This window comes from Nylanderia fulva, unplaced genomic scaffold (assembly GCF_048542155.1).
Source record: "Nylanderia fulva isolate GAGA-0341 unplaced genomic scaffold, ASM4854215v1 Scaffold20, whole genome shotgun sequence".
NCBI classification, from domain to species: Eukaryota; Metazoa; Arthropoda; class Insecta; order Hymenoptera; family Formicidae; genus Nylanderia; species Nylanderia fulva.
Window position 1 is genome coordinate 2,660,788 of NW_028190264.1, and position 22,014 is coordinate 2,682,801.

Below are 22,014 nucleotides of genomic sequence, written 5' to 3' on the forward strand. Positions count from 1 at the left end.
CCTTGCAGCTCAATTATCCCAGTCACTGATAAATTACGATTATAGTCGCAATTAAATCCTTAAAATCCACACGAGTTGATTACAATATGTATCACGTAATAGCGCAAATCTCGACATTTGAATAAATGGTCTGAAGATACAATTGAACCAACCATAATTTTGCATGAGAGAAAATACGTCGCGTAAATACACCGCTATTGTTAATTTAAATGATGATAATGCTTTCATTACGCATTCGCACACGTACGTAAAAAAAGATGTATGAGGATAATAATGTAATAATATCCTGTATATAAAAATAAATTTAAAATCTACTAATAAAAATCAAAGAATTAAATCTATAAATAAAACAAGTTAGTCTCAGACAAATCTGCAGTGCTTACACTTTTTGCTCTAAATAACAAATTGCAATGTGCGTGCGATCACGCGACTGTGATTTGCTTCTATGAAGCTTCATAAGATTAAATAAACGTCATCACTTATTCAATATAATTGATTTTTTTTCAAAAATTATTCTCGATATAGAAAATATTATAATTATATTTTATGTCATATAGAAAAAATAAAGAAATTCATCAGATTCATCAAGTTGCTCCGATTTCCGATATACCTCCAAAGGATTTCTACCCTTCACGTCACGTGAATGATCGTTGTACAGCACGAACGACATACAGATAGAAAAAAAGTTAGAAATTGGAGAATTACAATCAAGCTAGAATCGATTGCACGTTTAGTTTATTAGCGGCGGAATCGGAGGTGGGGATCGGAGCGAGATGTCACGAAATTATCAGCGAGCGCGAGAAGTGAGCGTGAAGTTTCATATATGTTCGGATACGGTCGCGCAGCCGGTCGAGGAGCAGCGGTGGGCAAAAGACGATTAGGGGGCGGCAAGAGAAGAGACGTCGTGCCCAAGTCGAACAGCAGTAGCGTTAAGGCAGTCCGAGAGAATGGCTCGCGGCGCAGTACGCTGGAGCGTCGTCCTGCTGGGCCTCGCGCTGGCCCTAATCGCGCCCTACACCACTGCCCTGTCCAAAAACGATCTGTACCAATACACGGGTCCGGGCACTTTGGCCCTCGAGAGCGATTCGAACCGGATGCTGATATCCGCGGAGGCAAACCTCAAAACTCCGATCATTTTCTACGATAAAATCTACAACTCCATATTCGTGAGTACCGATAGCGATTTTTTTCATATTTTTCTATTTCATTCAATGTTCCCGATGTTATTTTTCGATCGAATGCTTGTTCATGTAAAAACAGTTTAGACTGCAAATATTTTTTGTATTATGAATTTTTTCAAATCTATATAACGTTCATATTTATATGTTTTTGTATTAATATTAATGTGCGTTGTGAACAAGATTTTGTTCTTCATTCGTTAATAAGATAATGAGAATTGGAAAATTACGAATTTAATAAATGTATTAAATTTACGGTTGATTTTAGTCAGCTAATCAGAATCAGTGTATGGAGTAACTGTACACGTAAATGATAAATTAGAATGGAACCAAAATGTGCACAAAATAAATCATTATACGATTTGTCTTACAAACAAATAAGAATGTAACCCGAAAGAAATTTTTCTCATAATGATCATATCTTAATTATGAGACATAAGCACAATTCTTAATTTAATAATTACGATGTTATAATCTCTTTAAGATCATTCTCTGCCTCTTACAGATACCAAATATATTAAGAATCAGAAATCCTAGCGATAACTTATTTATATAATTATATCATTTGGATTAAAAATTTCATTAACATATGGACACTAGTTCTGCTATTTGCATTTGCAAATATGGGCGTCGAGAAGTTATTATTAGATAGTCTGCTATTTTTGTATTAACGTTTGTGTAAACTGATCGTCAGTGGAAAACACTGTTCAAAAAAAAAAACGCAAATATTCTTGATAACTCGCGTCGCAAATCTATGTTATGCATCAACAATATTTTTACATCCTATTTGCAACTAGATATGTTTATTACTTGATATGACGTTGATATGACAACAATCAATTGTCGCATAAATAATTCAATCATTATATTCTTTTATTAATTTTTTTCTTACCGTGATTCTGCACAGGAAAAAGCTTCGCTCCTGAAACATAAAATAAAATAACTTAGTTAGTAAAAGCAGGCAATCGTAATTTATAATTTTAAATTAAAACTCTATTAAATTACAGTAAAAATAAAATTAAAATTAAAAAATAGCCTAGTTATGTATTCTTAATTTTAATACTAAAAAATTGTGTGACTATGTCAAATTTACGTTTAAATAAGCTTTATCCAAATTCATCAAGTTCATTAATAAGAACACTAGATGATACAACACGCGCGGTATCTCTTTCTATCCTATTTCTCTTCACGTAACTCGAAAAATAGTTAAAAAGTTTCTCCGGACATTTCATAAATTAATTAATGAGAAGAGTAAGAATGGTGTTACACCCTGTGACATCTACCTATCCCATCTCTTTCTCTCGCGTAAATACAAAAAGTTAGAAATTTTTTAGACATCTCACAGATTAGGAAACTTAACGCAGTCTCTCTCCACGTGACGAACTTCAATTTACGGTCCGGTCTAGAAAAAGTTTCCGAGACGGCGAGACGAGAGAGCGGCTAGGCTCGTAATTCCTCGGTTAATATCAATTTGTCGCGCGGTAGACGATGACGAAGCCGCGCGCGCTTTCGGTCATTCTCTCAATTCGGGCTTGTGGTCTAATCCGGTCAACATCTTCGGGCATGACACGAATTCATTGCGCTCTCGCGATGACGAAGAGTGACTCTCTAGCCGGCACAATCGCGCTTAATTGCGACGGACGCGCCGCGCTGCTCATCGCGTACAATTTACGAGGGCCCGTTAATTCGTATGAATGAAACGAGCGAGAGAGCGCCGCGCGAACCGGAAGACGGTGCAACGCGCATCCAGACGAGCCAAGGCAAGAAGCGCGCCAAGAGATAAGATTCCGGTAGTGTTTACGCGCCGAAAGTTCGGCCGTAAGCGAAAGCGTATCTCGAGGAAGTGCGCGTTGCAGGAACACACAATAAAGGACTTCTCTACAATTTAAATCAGCTTCGGATATGTCGAAGAGGCTTAAAAAAAAAAGACAGATATTTTTCTTTAATTTAAAAAATATTCCGAATGATTGCAGCGGCTTTCCAAAGTTTAGCTGAAAGCATTTCATAATCATATACATATATGTATAGATATATATTTTACGAAATATTCACTCAAATGGGTAAATATGGCGAGATGAACTTCTAGAACTTGTCTGTTTGTCTTAAACATACATTAAGCTGTTTCTCTTTTAATCTATTTTAAGCTATGTAGAGACGACGTATATCCGAAGGTCATCAAAAACACAGAGAGACAATTCCGGCCGTTTCCTTGTTAGCTATGAGAAAGATAGATAAGTCCTTGATACGCACTTGAGTCATCGCGCAAACACAGACAGCATAAGGATTAAATAATCGTAAAAACTGGCAATCTATTAGAAAAGTCCCGCAGGTCGTGTGATCTAACTTTTCCGCGAATCATCGTACTATTGCGGAGGCGGCGAAATGAATTAATTACATGCTAGTCTCGCGTAGATTAAAGCGAAGGATTCATCTCCCGAAGCGATTTATTGCGAATCAAGGTGCATGAGCTCATGCATGGCATAGCATTTATGCATTTTACGCCTCCACATAGAGCGGACCTCCATGTTATCAACATTTTCTCGAGTGGAAAATAGTTTTCCTATTAAGACACACACTAGACAACCTTGATTAACAACATTGAGTAACTTTAATAAACTATGATCAATTAATTTATACATATACATATATCATTTTAATTGCACATACATACATTTGACAGAGCATTCTTTTAAATATATATATATATATATATATATATTCGAAAAGCTTGAAAAATATGAGTATGAATAAATATCAAAATATACGATATCTATTAAAATGAATTAAGAATTAATCACATGTTTTTAAATTCATGACAAGATTACACGCTGACAAAGTTGTTCGCAATTTAACGAATTAAATATATCAGTATATTTCATTTTATTAAAAATTTTACAATATTCCATTTTAAGCAAGACTATACGTGACAAGAGGAGCTTTCAAATTTCAATACCGAAATTCATTTTCGAATTGGTATGACTTTCGCAGTCCCCGTTATCAAAGCACGGCATTAGAGCCATGATCCGCCGTGATCCGTTCCATTCATCGTGTTCCGTCAATAATTCAAGCGTCCGCAAAATCATCGTCGCATTATTGATGACGTGCGTACGTGCGGCTCGCTTAGGGACGCGCGTCGAGTCGAATCACACGCAGAAACTCGGCCGGCCAGTCAGCCGGACGGGCGTAAAGTATAATGACGGATAATTGTGAGAGACTAGGCGGATTAAGAGCCTAGAATGGGAGATTCGATTTTGCAGGTATTGCAACAATACACGCACCCGTAATCGTATCCTTTTACATTACTGTAACGCACGTGCGCTGAGCGCGCAGCATAACATTACACAGCTCCAGCCTTCGCTTCTTGTACATCCAAAATATCAAGTCCACGAATTCAACACAATTCATCGTGTTACTATTTCCTTTTTCAACGTGCAAATTCAAACTGAGAATAATAAATACGACAGAAAAAGATTTTTAATTTAAAACCTAACATATGTCTATAATTTTCATTTAATATTATGCGTTTTGTGATATATATACATATCTTTTAACTTACAATTTTCGTAGTTCTAAATTTAATGTTACTAAAAAATAATGTTAATAATAATGTACATTATTGTGTTTATTAATGTCAATGGAAATAAAAAGAGCGCAAAAATTACTAAGCTATTCTGCAAACAAATGCACGTTCACTTGATATTGATCGTAAGAATCCCATTAACACCACGTGAGATTACAAATATGTAAAGTAGCTACCATTAATCTTGATAACTTTTCACATTAGTTAAGTTACACGAGAAAAAATATCATACCAATGTGTTACCTACACCTGCGTCTTTATTTGAAAGCTGCAGACTTTGTTATAAAAATATTTATGCATTTCGTAAAACTAACATATTATTTAAGTCTTTGTAAAAATATCACGTTGAGATTTGCACGTTTAAATTTTATACATCTGTCGTATTTTTTTTTGTATGCCTCTGTGATATATAAATTCGTACGAAAAACTTAATGAAAGAAAGACTTCTCTTGCTACACTAAATCAAGCGCTCGTATCAAGATAGAGTTTAATACGACAGCCAGTCTGCGATGCAACCGCTGTGCAATTAGTTTTTTCCCACATTATTTAGTGGAGAATTAGTGGGGGGAATTACGAAATTCCGCGCTCGCGATTCTTCTAGATCGGCTCCGTCGTCGGCTTCGTCATCGCCGGTAGAGTTCAATTAGGCTCGACACGAAATTCTCAATTAATGTCATTACTGTTTCTTCCGTTTTTCCCTTTTACGAACTTCCGATATTATGACACATCTTTTAGCAATCTTGAAATCATTCATGGAAAATTCAATGCGATTTCATAAAAAAACGTTGTTCCATTTTTTATACGATTGTATTTCAGTTTTCATTAGCCTTTCTCGATTCAGCGCGCTTTTAGTAGGCAGACAGATATCTTTGTAGGCGTACAATTTGTTGAAAATGTTGAGGAAAGCATGCGATGTAAAACTAGCCAAGTGTAATTCAAGCACGCAAAGACTTCCGCATGTAAACGCAAAAGCAGACGGCAATGGACTAATTGACGAGAAATTTTGCTTCATGTGTCATAAGAGAAATTATGTAAGAATTTAAAAATTTCGTTTATATAATCAGTCTCGTTTAAAATATAATCAAACAATAATTAACGTTTTATTGCACTATTTTGCAATGTATTCCGCCAAAATGTTTTTTTCATATAAATTCAAATATATAATATAATTCATATAATTTATTCAAAAAAATTATTAAGCAACTTCCTGTAGCTACTTCCTCCAAGTTTATCTATCATAGATACGGTATCAAAATAGAATTTTAAATAATTTATCAACAAAAATATCAGAAAAAATTATCTGTTAGCGTAACTTTTTGTTTATCGATCCTAAAAAACAGAAACAATTTGACTTTGAAAACAGAAAGCTACTAATTTTTCATAATTCATATCATTAGCATTAATACTAGTTAATCAAGGTTAAAGTACAAAATTTATAGCTGCCTGAAAAGTAATTTAAGAGAATTGCTTCCGACATTCCAATAAAGCGCTTCCTCTGTGATGATGATCTTTCTTAGTGAATTATCATTATTATGCGGTCCCAGGTCAGTGACAAATCGCGATTGACACAGATGTGTATCGCGACGTATCCACGAACAAAGACGGTCTACTTAGGAGACCTGCCTACACAACAATCATCTCCACTTCGTCCGCTTATCGTCGACGATTCGTAGTCATCAAAATGATTGCGACCGATTGCGCGATCGCGTTAGCGCGTGCGGGATGCGTTACCGAAACCACCGCATGTATCTCTCGCTGTCATTGTTCATTCGCAGCTGCTACTATGTTAGAACGATTGCACACGCACCAAGATTATTGCGGCTAACACCGAAGTCCCGCGATTAGCATACGAATTCGACGTATTCATCCCCACGTATTGCGCGAACGAGGCACTCAACAGCGTTTATATGCACCGAGATATGCACCATGGAAATTCATTTCAACTGATAATGACAGATAATGGAAATATTTTTCATCGCAAGTTGTTATGGAAATCATAAATTATATTGCGCATCTTTTCTTGCATAATAGCAGGCTGTGATTCAACTGATGTTTTTGCCAATACATGTTTTAAGTTGAAATATCTATAAATAACGTATTCTAATTGCATGTAATTTTTCGTCTAGTTTTGAGATAATTTAATTTATAATGAAACTATATCTCATAATTAATGACATTATTTTTTATATATTTGTATATATTATACATGTATATAAATATATACAATAAATATATATAAATATATCAGAATTAATAAAGAGAACAATTTTTGAATACTTGAAAAAATTGTATATAAAATAATGTAATTTTATAAGAGTGAAAAGACTATAATTAAAATTATAATCAAGTCACATTAAGCTAACTGTAATTATTCATTTGCAGCTTTAATTTAATTTTGTCTGTATTTTATCTCAATGATATGCAGCAATTAAATATATATACGCACAATACATATCAATTACGAGATGATTCCTGATAGAACAAAAAAAAAAAAAAAGAATCGCATGATTTTATTCTCGGTATAAAAAGTTCCGCATTTGATATTGAAATATTCGTCGATATTATGTGAGAACCGATCTCAAATTATTTCTGTTGAAACACTAGAACGTTATCGACGATATCAGGAAGAGAGTCGGCAGCTAGCACGGATTCCCTCCTGTTACTTCCACAGACCCCGTGTTATCTATTTTCACCGTTTTCTCCCGCTATTCACCACATGTGTGTGTGTGTGTGTGTGTGTGGTGTGTGTGTGTGTGTGTGTCATCGACTCTGACCTACGACCTCGACGATAGCCCCGACGATGATAGCGGACCGAACTTTCCCACTAGCTGACTTACGCGAATGTCAAAATGTCCGATCGTATATAGACAGGCTTCGGTGAGACTATCAATACTGGCTTGACATCTCCAGCCATCGATTATTGAATGCCTCGATGACCGATTATCGGTCTATAAACTCGCATATATATAACGGGATGAATAATATTGATTGAATATTGAAAATTGAAATTTCCGCTTGTTGACTAATTGCAATCGTATTTAATATGCGGAAACGAGCGAATAAAATTTTGATAACTGTATTAAAAAAATTTAAGATTCTCTAGACATTTTTCAGATACAGATATAATGCAAATGTAATTAAAATGATGTTTGTATTTATGAATATATAGATTAATTGATACGTGTTATTCTCGAACGTTAGATTTTTGCGAACAATTAAAATCTAATTTATTCAGAGTATTTTTCTTAAATATTTTGATAACAATTATAAATTTAACATGTGACATATATTTATAAAACTTGTTTTCGTAAAAAGATTGCATTATAAAAATAATGTTAGAACAAAATACAGTCAACAAATCTAATTCAGATATTTTAATGGCGAAATAATAAATAACTATTTTGCTGTGCAACAAAATCATGAAACAAGTCTAATATGTCAGAATAACGTCACAATTAGAATTATTACTTTGTCGCCCTAATTCGTGTCAATTCACTTGAATCGGGTCGCTTGTTAACGGTGCACGACTGAGAGAGAGCATTAAATTTGATGCGGCGCCCGTGATATTAACCTCACGTGAAAACAATATGGGTCATTTGAGCAAACGGACATTCCAACTTGGACTTTGAGTGGCGCATAAGAATTAACGTTCATGAATCAGAACGTATGAGAATGAAACGCAAAACCATACTGAACAAATGTAAAAATTCTCGTAATAGAAAATTTAATTCTCGTAAAGATATTAAGAGAATAAAAATTTCTGCATTTTAGAAATTTTTAGAAAAATTATTTGTGAGTTCACATATTATTATTCTCTTTTGATAATCTATGCTGAAAAAATTAAGAAAATTGATACACATATACATTAACATAAAAAATCTCACACATCACACATTTTAAATTTGCATTAAAAATAATGTTACAAAACAATAGAATATATCATAACTATATAATATCAATTTTACTTTCTTAACGTCAGATTAAGTAATGTTGAAACGCTAAAAGCGAGTAGTGTGAGAACCACGCCAATCATTTCTTCTCAGCGCAATATTTAGGACGGGTGCATCGCTCTTTCGGGGAGTTTTAATTTTGTCTCCTTAATGACAAGTCGCTTCTTACGGAGAAGCAGCTGCGGCCCGACACTGCACATCGGAGTGCATCGTGTCGAATGTGAAGCAAGAGTGGCACGTTTGGCGCACTTCGTTTTAGCCAATTGACGATACAAGTCAGCGGCCCCAGTAAGGATAACACGACCGCGTCGACTGCTCCTTTTCGCTTTGAAATGATACCAAAGAATAATGAGGAATAATTAAGGTTTTACTTCTTTATTGTTCTTAAGGGACCAATTTTGTGGAGATTAAAGTTTTGCCGTATAAAGAAATAATGCAAAAATATCTCATGTAGAAAATAGATATAAATTACATTTAAATATTTTATGTAATACAAAGATAAAATATACATATGTATAAATATATATATATATATATGTATGTATATCAAATGTTCTTGCAGTTACTTATAATTATATATATATCTATTATAATATTTAAAAAAAATTAACGATAGTATTGCAATGTTCTCGGATGTATCAACTATAGAATTTTTCAAAAAAAAAAAAAAAAAATCATCGATATCCTGCGAATATATCTTGTTACTTTCACCGGCAGTTCCTCTGCGCTCTCAACGAAATCATCGTAATGCCTGCACAAGCTTCCGCAAACACGACACTGTCTTCCCAATGAGAATCTATCAATGGGTGAATGACTCCTCGCTCATTAACATGTATATGTATGTATGTGTGTGTGTGTAAACATGTGTATCGCGGTCGACCAACAACGCAGGGTGCGGATCCTGTCCTATCTCCCTTCCTCTCTTCTAATTATGTCATTGTCGGATCTCTCGTTGACAGCGCGTGCCGACGATTTACCTGCTGACTTGCTGACGCCGGCCAGCCAATCTTCCGCCGTTCACGCATCACTAGACGGGATTTGATTTACTGTCGCGTGCCGGCTGTGTACGCGAGTGCGACCCTTGGCATCAAAATTAACGTGATAATACTTTGCTGCGATTAAATCAATGCGATCGAAAAATTCGCATTACAACAAATCGCGATGAACTATGTATTTTTTTCGAGCACTGTTTTAAATTAAAATAATAAATTATTAATATGTTATCGAATTTTTTCATTTTCATAATGTTTTCTGTTTAATTACCTATTCCTAAAAAGTCTAAGCATTTAACTCGTATAAATAAATGGAATCTTTGGAAACATCTCTCTTTTTCTCTATAAATAATCTAATTTTCCAATACTTCCCAACTCTCGTCAAACGTGAAATTGAAGTCGGGTTAGTCATGTAAGTCAATTAATGAATATCAAAGCTGGAAAATCGGTTTCAGGTAAATGGAAATGGCGTTCTTTCATTTTTGAGGGCTATGCAAAGGTTCTTCAACATTGCGTTCCCTCTGGATGATCCAGTAATTGCACCTCTCTACACACATGTCGACACGAGAGGTTCGGGAACGGTTTATTATAGCGAAACCGATTCTCCCGAAATTCTCGCTAGAGCCGGAGGACTAGTACGCAGCGCATTCAAAGACGCCATCGACTTCGTACCTACGCATGTTTTTCTGACCACCTGGGAGAAAGTTGGTTATTACAACGAGCGTAACGATAAGGCAAGTTATTGTCGCATGCTTCGAGCAAAATATGTATTTTTTTATTATTTTGACAGTATTCTCTCTTTCTCTCTTGTAAGGTTGTAATTAAAATTTAATGTCTTTTCACTACCATAACGAAATTAAAAGAGTAAATAAGCGTACAATAAGTTTTCTCCAAAACGTGAATAGCTTTCATCGAGTCTCATCTTTCAGGTGAATACTTATCAAGTCGCTATATCATCCAACGGTACGCATTCCTTTGTTGAACTGCTATACCCGGAAAATGGTATACAGTGGATTCAGGGTGAATCGCATCCCAGCGGGCTTCCAGATGCCAAAGCGCAGGCAGGATTCATGAGCGAGGGCAAAATGTATACCCTGAGGGGCTCGGGCACCGACCAAATTCAGAATGTCGACAAGTGAGTAATGGGGAGAGCAAAGGCGCCGGTTATATTCACATATATTCGATGTATTCACGGGTCTTTGTAATTGTTTTCAGGTGGTCGAATGTAAATAGACCTGGTCAATGGCTGTTTCAAGTTGGACCCTTCGACGAAGGCGAAAATATAAGGACTCCTGACAATATCGAAGGTAAAAGTTCAAAGTAGTCATATATAATAAAATAAAAAAATATATATGCATATTTAAAAATTAAAAAATATTTCAATATTTAAAAAAAATTATTTAAAATATATTAATATACGTTTATTATATATTAATAAAATTGAAGATGATTCTATTTCTATCTCACGAATATAATTAGTCAATCAAGCGCGACAAGATTCGCGCGCAAATTAGACATTATATTCCTGCATGTTATGACGTTGATTATAATTAATATACGCTTTTAGACACTATGACTACGCATCAAGCGGCCAGCTGCAGGACCGGCGCTACCACTTGCCATAGCAAAGCGACCTGCGTCGATTACGAGATCGGATTCTGCTGCAGCTGCAAGCAAGGCTATTTCGGCAACGGGAAATCCTGCCAGCCAAACGGTGAGCAATTCATCACAACGGCGATTGTCGAAAACTCGCGTTGCGAGATAAGCCCGACCTAATGGCATGCAAACGCGGCCTTTGAAGTATTCTCGAAAGGGGGATAAAGAAGGAATCTTTCAACGTTTCCCTTCTGAACTCCCGACGACGCTCCGTCTAACGCGAACAAAGATACGCAGAAAGTCGTCTCTCGCGTAGGACAAATAGATGCATCGCAGTAAGTAGCTGCGTTTGCTCGAGTGCGCTCTCTGATCTATTCATAGTTTACGAGACTGATTCTTACGACTTCCACGGTAACATCGTAAAGGCAACGATATACCTTGAAATGAACCGCGCGACTCTTTGATGATCGCGTCTCAACTGTGTCTGTCGAAGTATCCTTGATGATAATTGCATAAAAAAGATGCAACGTTTTCTTAAGAAATGCAGAAAACTGGGATTGTAATCTTTTTAAATTTTCTCATCAATTAACGATCGCGTACAATATATTATAGAATATAAAGAAATTTATATTGATTAAATTATGTATTTTTGATATTTTTTAAAAAGAAATATCTCTCATACAAATAAAGACCCAATTAAGCAACATAAAATTCGCTAATGATAAAAAATTAATAAATATGATAAAAATTTTTAAATATGATGGCACTCTTAATATAATTTTTAGACGTGCCTCTTCGTGTTATTGGTCGAATATCTGGCACGCTCAATGACGTGGAATTTCCCGCAAGAGATCTTCAATGTTACGTGCAAACCAAAGATGGAAGAACATATACCGCTTTATCGAGAGTGCCTCAAGAAATCGGCGCCAGTTTCCAACTTTTAAATAATTTGGGCAGTGTAATCGGTTGGCTGTTCGCGAAACCTGTTAGCGATACTGAAAACGGATACGAGCTTACAGGCAAGTAACTTTATATTGCAAAATGTTCACAAAAATTAATTTTGATTTAACATATAATATTTTAATATTTTGATTTCTCCATTCATTTAAAAAGAGGTAGACAAAGAAAAAGAGAAGCGTACGTTATGTTTTTCAACAAATTAATAATTAATAAAAAACTATATATTATATTAACCATATTAAAGAAAACGATAAGTATCTTACAAAATTTTTCTAGAAATAATTATAATAAATCGCGACTTCCACATTTCGACTTGTAAACAACGTGATTACGAGCTGTATTGTATTTTGTTAATTTGATTCAAATAAATTTTACAAGATGGTTAAACACGCAATTTACAATTAAACAGTTATTCATACGAGCTTGTTCCACGCACAGGTGGCTTATTTAATCACACGGCGGAGCTGGTCTTCCCAGAAACCGGCGACAAAGTGACGATACGCAGCAATTATCTCGGATTGGACGTCTTCGGTCAATTGAAGATGGAAGCGGAGATCAAAGGTAAGGTGCCGCATCTCGAAAGAGACACCAGGGTGGACTACGGTGATTACGAAGAGCTCTACACTCGCGCCCAACCGGGACTGATACGTTCTCAAAGCGAGCGTAGTTGCGAACTACTACGTGGCGGTGGAGACAAGCGGGAAATCGCCTTCACTCTGGATCAGATAATTAACTATCAGGAATGCCCGCACGGTATCTTCGATCCCGAAGACGACACGACTAGGCTGAAGTTTTACAGAGGCATCACTACTTACGAGGGCACCGAGGGCATCATACGATTCGCCGTCAACACTAAGATAACACCCCTCGAGGAGGAGGATCCGTGTATTCAAGGACGACAGACTTGCGGCGATCACAGCTCTTGCGTGGTCGATGGGGTTAGTTTCAAATGTGTGTGCAACACAGGGTCAGTATTAATTTTTTTTATATAAAATTAATTTGCAAAAAATATCTTAACCCTTAGTCCCGACTCATGGGTCGTTTGCGACCCAAACGAAATTTCAGAGTGCTGTAATTCCTCCATTTCTTAATAACAAACTATATAAAAAAATAATTTTTATCGAAATATTATGATTGGGACTTCAAGTTGAAGGTTGCAAGAAGCTCCATGAATTTCTTCAGATTTTTTCAAAGCGTTTTTACTGATCCAAATAACGCAAAGACGCAAACGACCCATGAGTCGGGATTAAAGGTGCCGAAAAGAACCGTCGGGACTAAGGGTTAATATTATAGATATTAAAAACGCTTTTTTTAATATATGTGGGAGATGTATCTCCTTGAAAATATTTCTATAATTTTGGCGTCAATGTATGTGGATCATATTATGATTCTTTAATTAAAAATCAATGATGCGTTTATTATATTGCTCGAGAAGGTATCAGTATCTGTACGAAGAGGACGGTAGCGCGATTTGCGTGGACGTGAACGAGTGCACAGCCGGTAATCACATGTGTTCACCGGACGCTCAGTGCATCAATCAAGAAGGCAGTCACACGTGTCAATGTAGACCTGGTTTCACCGGAGACGGTCGAGTTTGTGAAAGTAACTGCATATTTAATATCGTCTAATATAAATTATTGTATTTTAAAATCACAATTACCGTACAGTGGTAACATCCCAAAGTCGATCAAATTCTTACTGCTGATAGCGACGAAAATAATCTTGACATTTGATAATATTTTCGGTTCCTATTTTTTTAATTTAATTCCGATCTTGAAAATATTTATAAATATATATCGAGAATATCTTTATATACATAATTTTAAATATTAAAATTAGACTTTTATTTATCTCTCTCAATTTTCAATTATTTAATACGCTCAATCTATCTAATTTTATATTCGATAAATTTATTTATCCGTTACGCAGGATTACCGTCTTGCGAGGATACTCGCTGCGGAGATTACGAACAATGTGCAATGATCAGAGGTGTACCTATGTGTATCTGTGCGCCTGGTTTCGAAGACACAGAACAAGGCTGCTATCCTACTCAGCATGGTAAAATGTTTTCCTGATATAATAGCAAAAAGCTCTGCTTATCTGTATATTTACTGACAAAAACGAAAACTACTTTTGCAGCATCTTGTAACGAGGAAGATAACTGTTCGCCTTATGGGCTCTGCAGTTTTGACGGAAATAGGAAGAAGCACGTTTGCGTATGCATGCCCGGTTACGTTGGTGAGTGGAAAATATTTGCCTTCTGTTAAAAATTTAAAAAAAAATTTAAATATAAAAAAATATATTAAATATAAAATTTTTTAAATATAAAAAATATATATACACTAAAATTCTACAAAATACACATATACGTAAATTAATGCAAATTTATATACGTACACAAATTATTAATATTACAGTAATATTTTAGCGCAAGCTACACATTTATTTGACAGTTCGTAACAGATATTTCTCTTTAATATTTTTTGTTTTTTATAGTTTTAATTGCCTACCAATCTTTCTCGTATAATTTTTTATTCATAGCATCGATTTAGTATCGCGAATTTTAATTTAAATATAAAAATTTTAATGTGAAAAATAAAGTAATTAAATAAAAACAATTGCGAACCATAATTGAAAATATTTGACGCACAATATAGCAACGAATGATTGCTTTAAACACACACGCGATACCTCAATGCAATATGTAAAGTATTTTCTGTCCGTTATTCACATATGCAATTATTTACAGGCGATGGATACACTTGTTACTCCGAATCCGATACCACCACCACAACAGACGAACCGCCGCAACCGCAGTGTCTGATTGAAGTGTGCTGGTGTCCGAGCGGTTGGGAATTCCACAACCATGCCTGCGTGAGGCAAGAGGGAGAGTACACGACAGTTGATTATCGAGACTGTAAGTTGCACGGAAAATAATCTCACGTTTATCAGTATATCGCACGGCAACTTTTAAGGCGTCTTTTTGTGAAACGTGAAAGTTTTTAGCACGGATAAGATCGATGCAATTTTTCTCCGTTATTCAAATATGCATCGCAGCATGCTATTGCATATATGCATCAGCATGCATAGCATGTTTTGCACGATGAAATTTTAAATATCGATAATTATTTGATTGCACAATAATAATCGATTAAATATTGCGATTCTTTCTGTTGAGATATGTGTTCGTATCGTATTAAAAAATTGAAGATCCTCGCAAAAACGAAATAAATTTTTTATACACATATAAAAGATAATTATGTAATAATAAAAAAGTCATATTTTCTATCAATATATATTAATATATAATGAATCATGAAAGCATTACATTCATTTTTCTTCGAGGATCGTTCAATTTTTGACGTGGAAGCTAAAATATAAATATAATGGCTGAGAATGAAAATAATTTGATCAAGAATTCCGCAATGAATGATTGCATGCGAATAAATTAACATGAATAAATTGAATCCTGCCCGCGACGCGACGATCGCAGTATTTAATAACAAGAGATTAACGCGACGAACGTCGTTCGTCGATGCATAATGCGTTTTAGTATCGGCACATCCGCTCCCGGAATGCTTCGACGACGTCTGCATATGTCCCATGGGATACGATTACGACCATTTGGAACGAATTTGTGTTCCACTGCCAGGATACCACCACGACACGATGGGTCCATCAGGATCTAACCGTACGACGAGCATTCACTGCTTGGCTTTAAGCTATTTATGTTCATTAATGAATGTCAAACCGCTTTGCATATCGTCCTCATTAAGCTCGGTACGATGACGCATGTTGCTTTTATTTCCGCACGACTATTTTAATTTCATTATATTGTGCGATATCTCTTATCTCGTTAATTAATCAAAGCGCTTGCGGGCGCGCAAATTGTGCGAGAACTAAAAGTTAAATATTTTCGTAACGAAATAACGAAATTGCAGATAAATGTAATTGACATGTGTTAACAACATTCCCGTTTTACGTAGCTCGATGTAAATTCGCAAAAATTCACATCTCAAGTTTTGTGAAGGAGAAAAGAAAGAAACTTGTTCTATAAATATGTACTCAAAGTTTCGCCATCTTCCGAGTCCTTAAACTCACTTTCACAAACTTGCGATGCGCAACCTTTTAGTGAATAGTACGACGGAAGATTATCTCAGAAAATTAGGAAAGATGTCTGCAGTGCATGAAATTCCCGTCAGAAGAAATTATAAGATCAAAGTATTTAAATGTGTGACTAAAATATCCCAATTTCATTAAACTTTTATATTTTTAATATTTATGGTGTAAATAATATAGTAATTTTATCTCTCTTTTTCTCTCTCTCTCTCTCTTTCTCTCTCACTCTTGAAATATTCATATTATATACATATATGTATATACTGACATGAAATATAAAATAACTTATTTGATTTCAAGACGAATGCTTATTTTGCTCAGAAAATGTTTTCGATGTTTATTCGAGATGCTTCAAGCTACATATCAAAATAAGTTTTGACATTCTGATGATTGCGATAAAAAACTAATGCACCAACTTTAATATTCTCTGAACGATATTTTCTCTCGAAACTTTCATCTCATGCAACGCTGCGCTCAATCTGTCTACCCGAGATCAATTCTTTGCAAAGATACGAAATAAATATTGTATAACATGTCTACTAGAATTGCTGATATACATCTCTGAAACGAATTCAGACATTTCGAGGAATATTTTGGACATAACTAGCAGAAGAATTAATTAATTAATTAATTAATTAAATTTCTGTAATTAGCTCCAACTCTTTATTGATCAAGTCGTGTTAATAACATCGCGAAATCTAGCCGTTTCCATTAAATTTTTCGGTCTCGCTATCGGGACAGCCAGCTATCGTCGCCGCTTGCCGTGCAATGTATCATAATCGCGCACACCCTTGTGTCCAGTATCTTGCAACGTGGTGAACAGGTGTCATCCCTACGCGCAGTGCATCTACGTGACGAGTACCGGCGATTACGAGTGCCGCTGCAATCCGGGATACGAGGGCGACGGTATGGAATGCACCAAGACAGGTATGTGTGAAATGCATCTTGCATCTGCATTTAGCAAGTTAATTATTAAACAACTACGTATTGTACTAGAAAGCGCGATTTCAATTTTATATATATATATTTTTTTTTACAGCTGTAAAAATATATTTCACGAGTGTACATATATACATATATACAATTTTAAAATTACACATGTACATATATATATATATATATATATATATAATAATTTTAAAATTATATATTATATTGAAATATATTTTACAACTGTAAAGAAAAAAATTAAAAAATTGCTTAAATCGCAATACTTTTTTTTCAGTTGAAAAATTATTGATAGAAAAATTAATATCTCGTTTCTTAAAACATCAGCGCGCTTTCCGATACTTCTGCGTTCGATAATTACATTTTCCTGAGGAAAAAGTCTAAATCACGAAAGAGAGGATTGCGGAGGTACGTTAATATTAATACAACGGTACGGTTTTTTTCTTCTTCGCGCAGAGATATCCTGCTTGGAAGTGGACATCTGCGATCCCAATGCGTCTTGCCAGCACGAGGAACCGCTAGCAAAGTGCGTGTGCAATCCAGGATATGAAGGCGACGGAACAACGTGCAGCCCTATCGGTGCTTTCATTATCCTTATATTTTTTTTTAAATTTTTGTTTCACTCGTTTCGCGCACGACGCGCTTCGGAATGTCAATGCAAATTCCTTTCTTTCAATCGGCGAGTTCTATCGTGCATGCATATCGTTTCCTGTACATTATCATGTAAATCGAAAAATCACAATCACGAGCTTCGAACTCTCGGTTTAATTAGTAATTATTTCAGACGATATCACAATCTCACGTTGTCTTTTTTTTTAAAAAAAACTACAAAGCCGCATAATACGAATCGAACTAGAGATGCATCAAACTGACATTTTCTCTGGTAACTATTTTGCGTTTTAGACGAGTGCAACGACAATTCCGACTGCGAGGAGAATGAACGGTGCACCTACCACCCCATAAGCTCGCGCTACGAGTGCACCTGTAACCCCGGATTCAGTCTGGTAGACGATCGATGCGTACAGTCGGATTGCTCGACGAATCCTTCTCAGTGCCACGTCAACGCGCAGTGCATCTCATCCGGCGACGGCGGCTACAAATGCGTCTGCATAAGCGGCTATCACGGCGACGGTATGCGCCAATGCGTGGAGGATCATATCGGCTGTAACGTTTTGAATAACTGCGGCCGAAACGCAGTCTGCGGATACAATCAAACGTCCGCGAATTTCGCCTGCATTTGTCAACCGGTGCGTACAGATACGTATCACACGTCGCAATCATATAGGATATAATCGAATTTGTTGTCACCGCACGTGTCGTACGTGCTACATTATCCCGCTAATACTACGTGATTATCTGTAACTGCGTTTTATAATGTCAGTTTTAAAATATTAATAATTAAAAATTAGCAGAATCTGACACATACGGCTATCCTCTCAAGGGGAAAAGAAAACAAAATAAATGATATACTGGAAAATTTTATACAATCGCGAAATAAAGGGTGAAAATGTAAATTCAATGAATTTCGGCGAATTATCTCTCTTGCAATTTATAATGTAACATGCGAATGATCTTGTCGCCTTCAGGGTTACTACGGTGATGGTTTCACGTGTCTTCCGCACACCTCGTGCAGACGCGACCCGAATCTCTGCTCTCCGGATGCAACATGTGTGTCGGCTGGCGAAAATCAATTTGCTTGCGTTTGCAACGAAGGTTACATCGGTGATGGTACAAACTGCAAGCACCGGCCGAGGCACGACTCCAACTTTTTGCTGGTAAACCAAGGAATGGCCACGCATCGGATACCGTTCGTGCCTACGCAACAGAATCCAGGAAATCCTATCTACATAGTTTACACGCAAATGGCGATTGCTCTAGATATCGATTGTCTCGACGGCAAAGCTTACTCCAGCGATATTACTGGTAATTGCTCGTTTGTATTCAAAAGTCGATTTGCTCCGAGTTTATTCCACAATACCGTTCGTTTAAAATCACTGTAGACGTTTCATTATTGTTTCACAAAATAATACTACTTCTATTTTTAATCCATTTTTTATAAATAACCGAAAATTCTACGACAATCTATGTAATAAATATGATAAATTTATTTATATTATGAACATATTTTTTAATTACCGATATGTTGAGAAAATAATTGCGAATAATTGCAGGAAGATATTTTTACAATGAATAAAACTGCTATCTATCTATCTCGTAGGCAACAGAATAATCCAAGTATCTTATAACGGATCGATGGCGCACACATTCATTCCGAAAGTTAGCAGTCCCGAGGGAATATCGGTCGATTGGGTCTCAAGAAACATCTTCTGGACCGATTCAGGCAAGACGACCGTCGAGGTTGCCAGTCTTGTAACAAAGAAACGCAAAGTTCTCGTTTCCGATGGACTGGTCAATCCAAGGGGAATAGCTGTTCATCCATATCGGGGGTAAGAATATATAAGCGTGGAGAAAATCTATTTGCAAAATTTTTCAATTTCTCTCGTACTTCAAAATCTCCTTCAATCTTACCATAATCATTTCTGCGTACGTTATTCGCACAATGACAATGCTGCAATTTCTTCGAGTTTCTAAATTATTTCTAGCTGCACATTTAGAAGACTACAATTTTCTTATATTTTCTTTTACGTCTATAGATTCTCTCCAATAATTTCAAATTAATTTTTATTAATAAAAGTCACAAGAGACGCGCTAAAAAATCATTTTTAATTTATAATCGCATTAAAACGTCTATATTTAAATAATTAAATTGTAAGATTATTAATGCGATTTCGTAAAGTTATTTAAATTTTCACAAAAAATATTTTCATTTCAGAAAAATATTTTGGTCTGACTGGAATCGTGCCTCTCCAAAATTGGAGTGGGCTAACGAAGATGGTACAGACCGAGCAATCTTCCTTCAGGGTGATTACGTTAAGCTGCCAAATTCATTAAGTATCGATTGGGCGACGGATGAGCTCTGTTGGGCCGATGCCGGGACGTTTACGATAAGTAAATATAGATTTTAATCGATGTGAACACGTCGAAATAGCATCCTCATTAATCTTAAGCAAGAAAATGTCCGATGATGCGATAAGTTTCGTTACTGCAAAGCTCGCTACTCTGAGATAATAAATAATTTCTTGTTCTTAGGCTGTATCGAAATAGATAGCAAAAAAGTCAACGTCGTCGCTAATGAACTTGCTTATCCGTTCGGCTTGGCAATATCTCAAAATTATTACTATTGGACCGACTGGAAAACGTAAGGCAATAAAACGTTCGCGACAATCTATAGAGATATAAAATCCGAAAGAGAGAGCTTTTATATATATTACGCTCTTTGTGCATTGCAGAAACAAGATCGAAGTCGGCTTAAAAACTAATGGCGAAAGACGCACACCGTTATCTGTTCCACCAGGTGGAAGCGGAAAGCTATACGGCATTGTGGCCGTTCCCGAGTCATGCCCTAGAAGTAAATTTCGTCTATATAAATACATTGCTTGATATAAATTTCACTATTCAAATTTTCTCAAAAAATAGAATTAACAAAATGCATGTACAAATGTTCAGTCTTTTTAAAAATCAATTCTCGCAATATAATTTTTTTTCTCATAAAGTCCGAATTTTTTTTTTTTATTAATATTTATTTGTTCGCGCAGTAACCAACGTGTGCCAGTACGACAATGGAAGATGCAACAAGGATCAGCTCTGTCTACCGGACGGCCAGGGCGGCAGGACATGTGCGTGCGCGGACGACGCGAAAGAAACTTGCACCGAGTCCCGTTATCTGTCTTAAATCCGTCCTTAATCTCGTAAAGAAAAGAAATTTAAAAAATCTTGTCTCGCGTTCGATATTAGCCGATAAGGAAGTCTCGCGCGTCATGGCGCTCACGTCGAGCTAAAATTATAAATAACCACTAGATCAAGTGTAAATTATAACATTAATCGTAATATTGATTAGTCATCGACATCCTCAAGTAACATCTACTTTTGTATCTATCAGTCGCGACACGCACAAGCTGTCCTGCGATTTGATTCTTATTTAATAAAATTAAAGGAAGCAGCGAGCGATGCTTTACAACGTAATATTCATACGACTATTTATTTCCATCATCTTCTCGTTCTGAGCTTATATACGCCTGATTAATTTTAAAATGGAATTTAAAAAAGAAAAGTGAAAGTAAAGTCTCTCTCCGCGAGAGATCTCTTATACATAAACTTCTCTACGAAAATTAAAAATTATTTCTATCATTTTGCAACGAGAAATGAAATCCAATTAGCTACAAGTACCGTATAATTTCAACAACTTCATTTCCCATATATAATATTAATGATTTTTAATAATTTAGCTGTCTGCAAGAAAAATGTGAAGGTAAAACAAAAACCAAATGTAAGTCTAATTTTTCTTTTCTTTAAGCTGGTTGCAAATCCATCAGCTTTACTTCTTCCTTGAACATTTTTGCATGATATAATAAGTTGGCATCCGTGAAACTATAACTGATTAAATAAAAATACTCTGCTCTCCAGTTAGAAAAATGGAAGATGTATCTGTCTACATTTTTAACACGAGATTTAAAAAAAAAATAAGATACAAAATCTATCTAACATTTTCAATGTAATACACCGAATATTTTTATGCAAAATACTTCTTTTGAGAAAACGATATTTAATCGGTTATGGGAAAATCGAAGGGC

General features: G+C 35.6%; 1 protein-coding gene across 4 annotated transcripts; it reads left to right on the forward strand.

Moving 5' to 3' along the window:
* The first annotated feature begins 848 nt into the window (after nucleotides 1-848).
* Nucleotides 849-21,406, forward strand: Ndg (Nidogen). Of its 4 annotated transcripts, XM_029319788.2 has the most exons (21): nucleotides 849-1,166; nucleotides 10,156-10,434; nucleotides 10,630-10,835; nucleotides 10,916-11,007; nucleotides 11,268-11,414; nucleotides 12,082-12,315; nucleotides 12,695-13,223; nucleotides 13,692-13,858; nucleotides 14,186-14,314; nucleotides 14,396-14,494; nucleotides 15,006-15,173; nucleotides 15,810-15,947; nucleotides 17,177-17,302; nucleotides 17,780-17,902; nucleotides 18,227-18,570; nucleotides 18,910-19,246; nucleotides 19,542-19,770; nucleotides 20,157-20,332; nucleotides 20,474-20,582; nucleotides 20,674-20,792; nucleotides 20,980-21,406. In XM_029319788.2, the coding sequence occupies exons 1-21, from the start codon at nucleotides 948-950 to the stop codon at nucleotides 21,114-21,116; spliced, it is 4,107 nt and encodes a 1,368-aa protein (XP_029175621.2). In that variant the 5' UTR covers nucleotides 849-947; the 3' UTR covers nucleotides 21,117-21,406. The 4 variants fall into 4 exon arrangements, with proteins under 4 accessions (XP_029175621.2, XP_029175623.2, XP_029175624.2 ...); XM_029319790.2 differs by lacking the exon at nucleotides 17,780-17,902 and having other exon boundaries at nucleotides 850-1,166; XM_029319791.2 differs by lacking the exon at nucleotides 15,810-15,947 and having other exon boundaries at nucleotides 850-1,166.
* The last annotated feature ends 608 nt before the right edge of the window (nucleotides 21,407-22,014 follow it).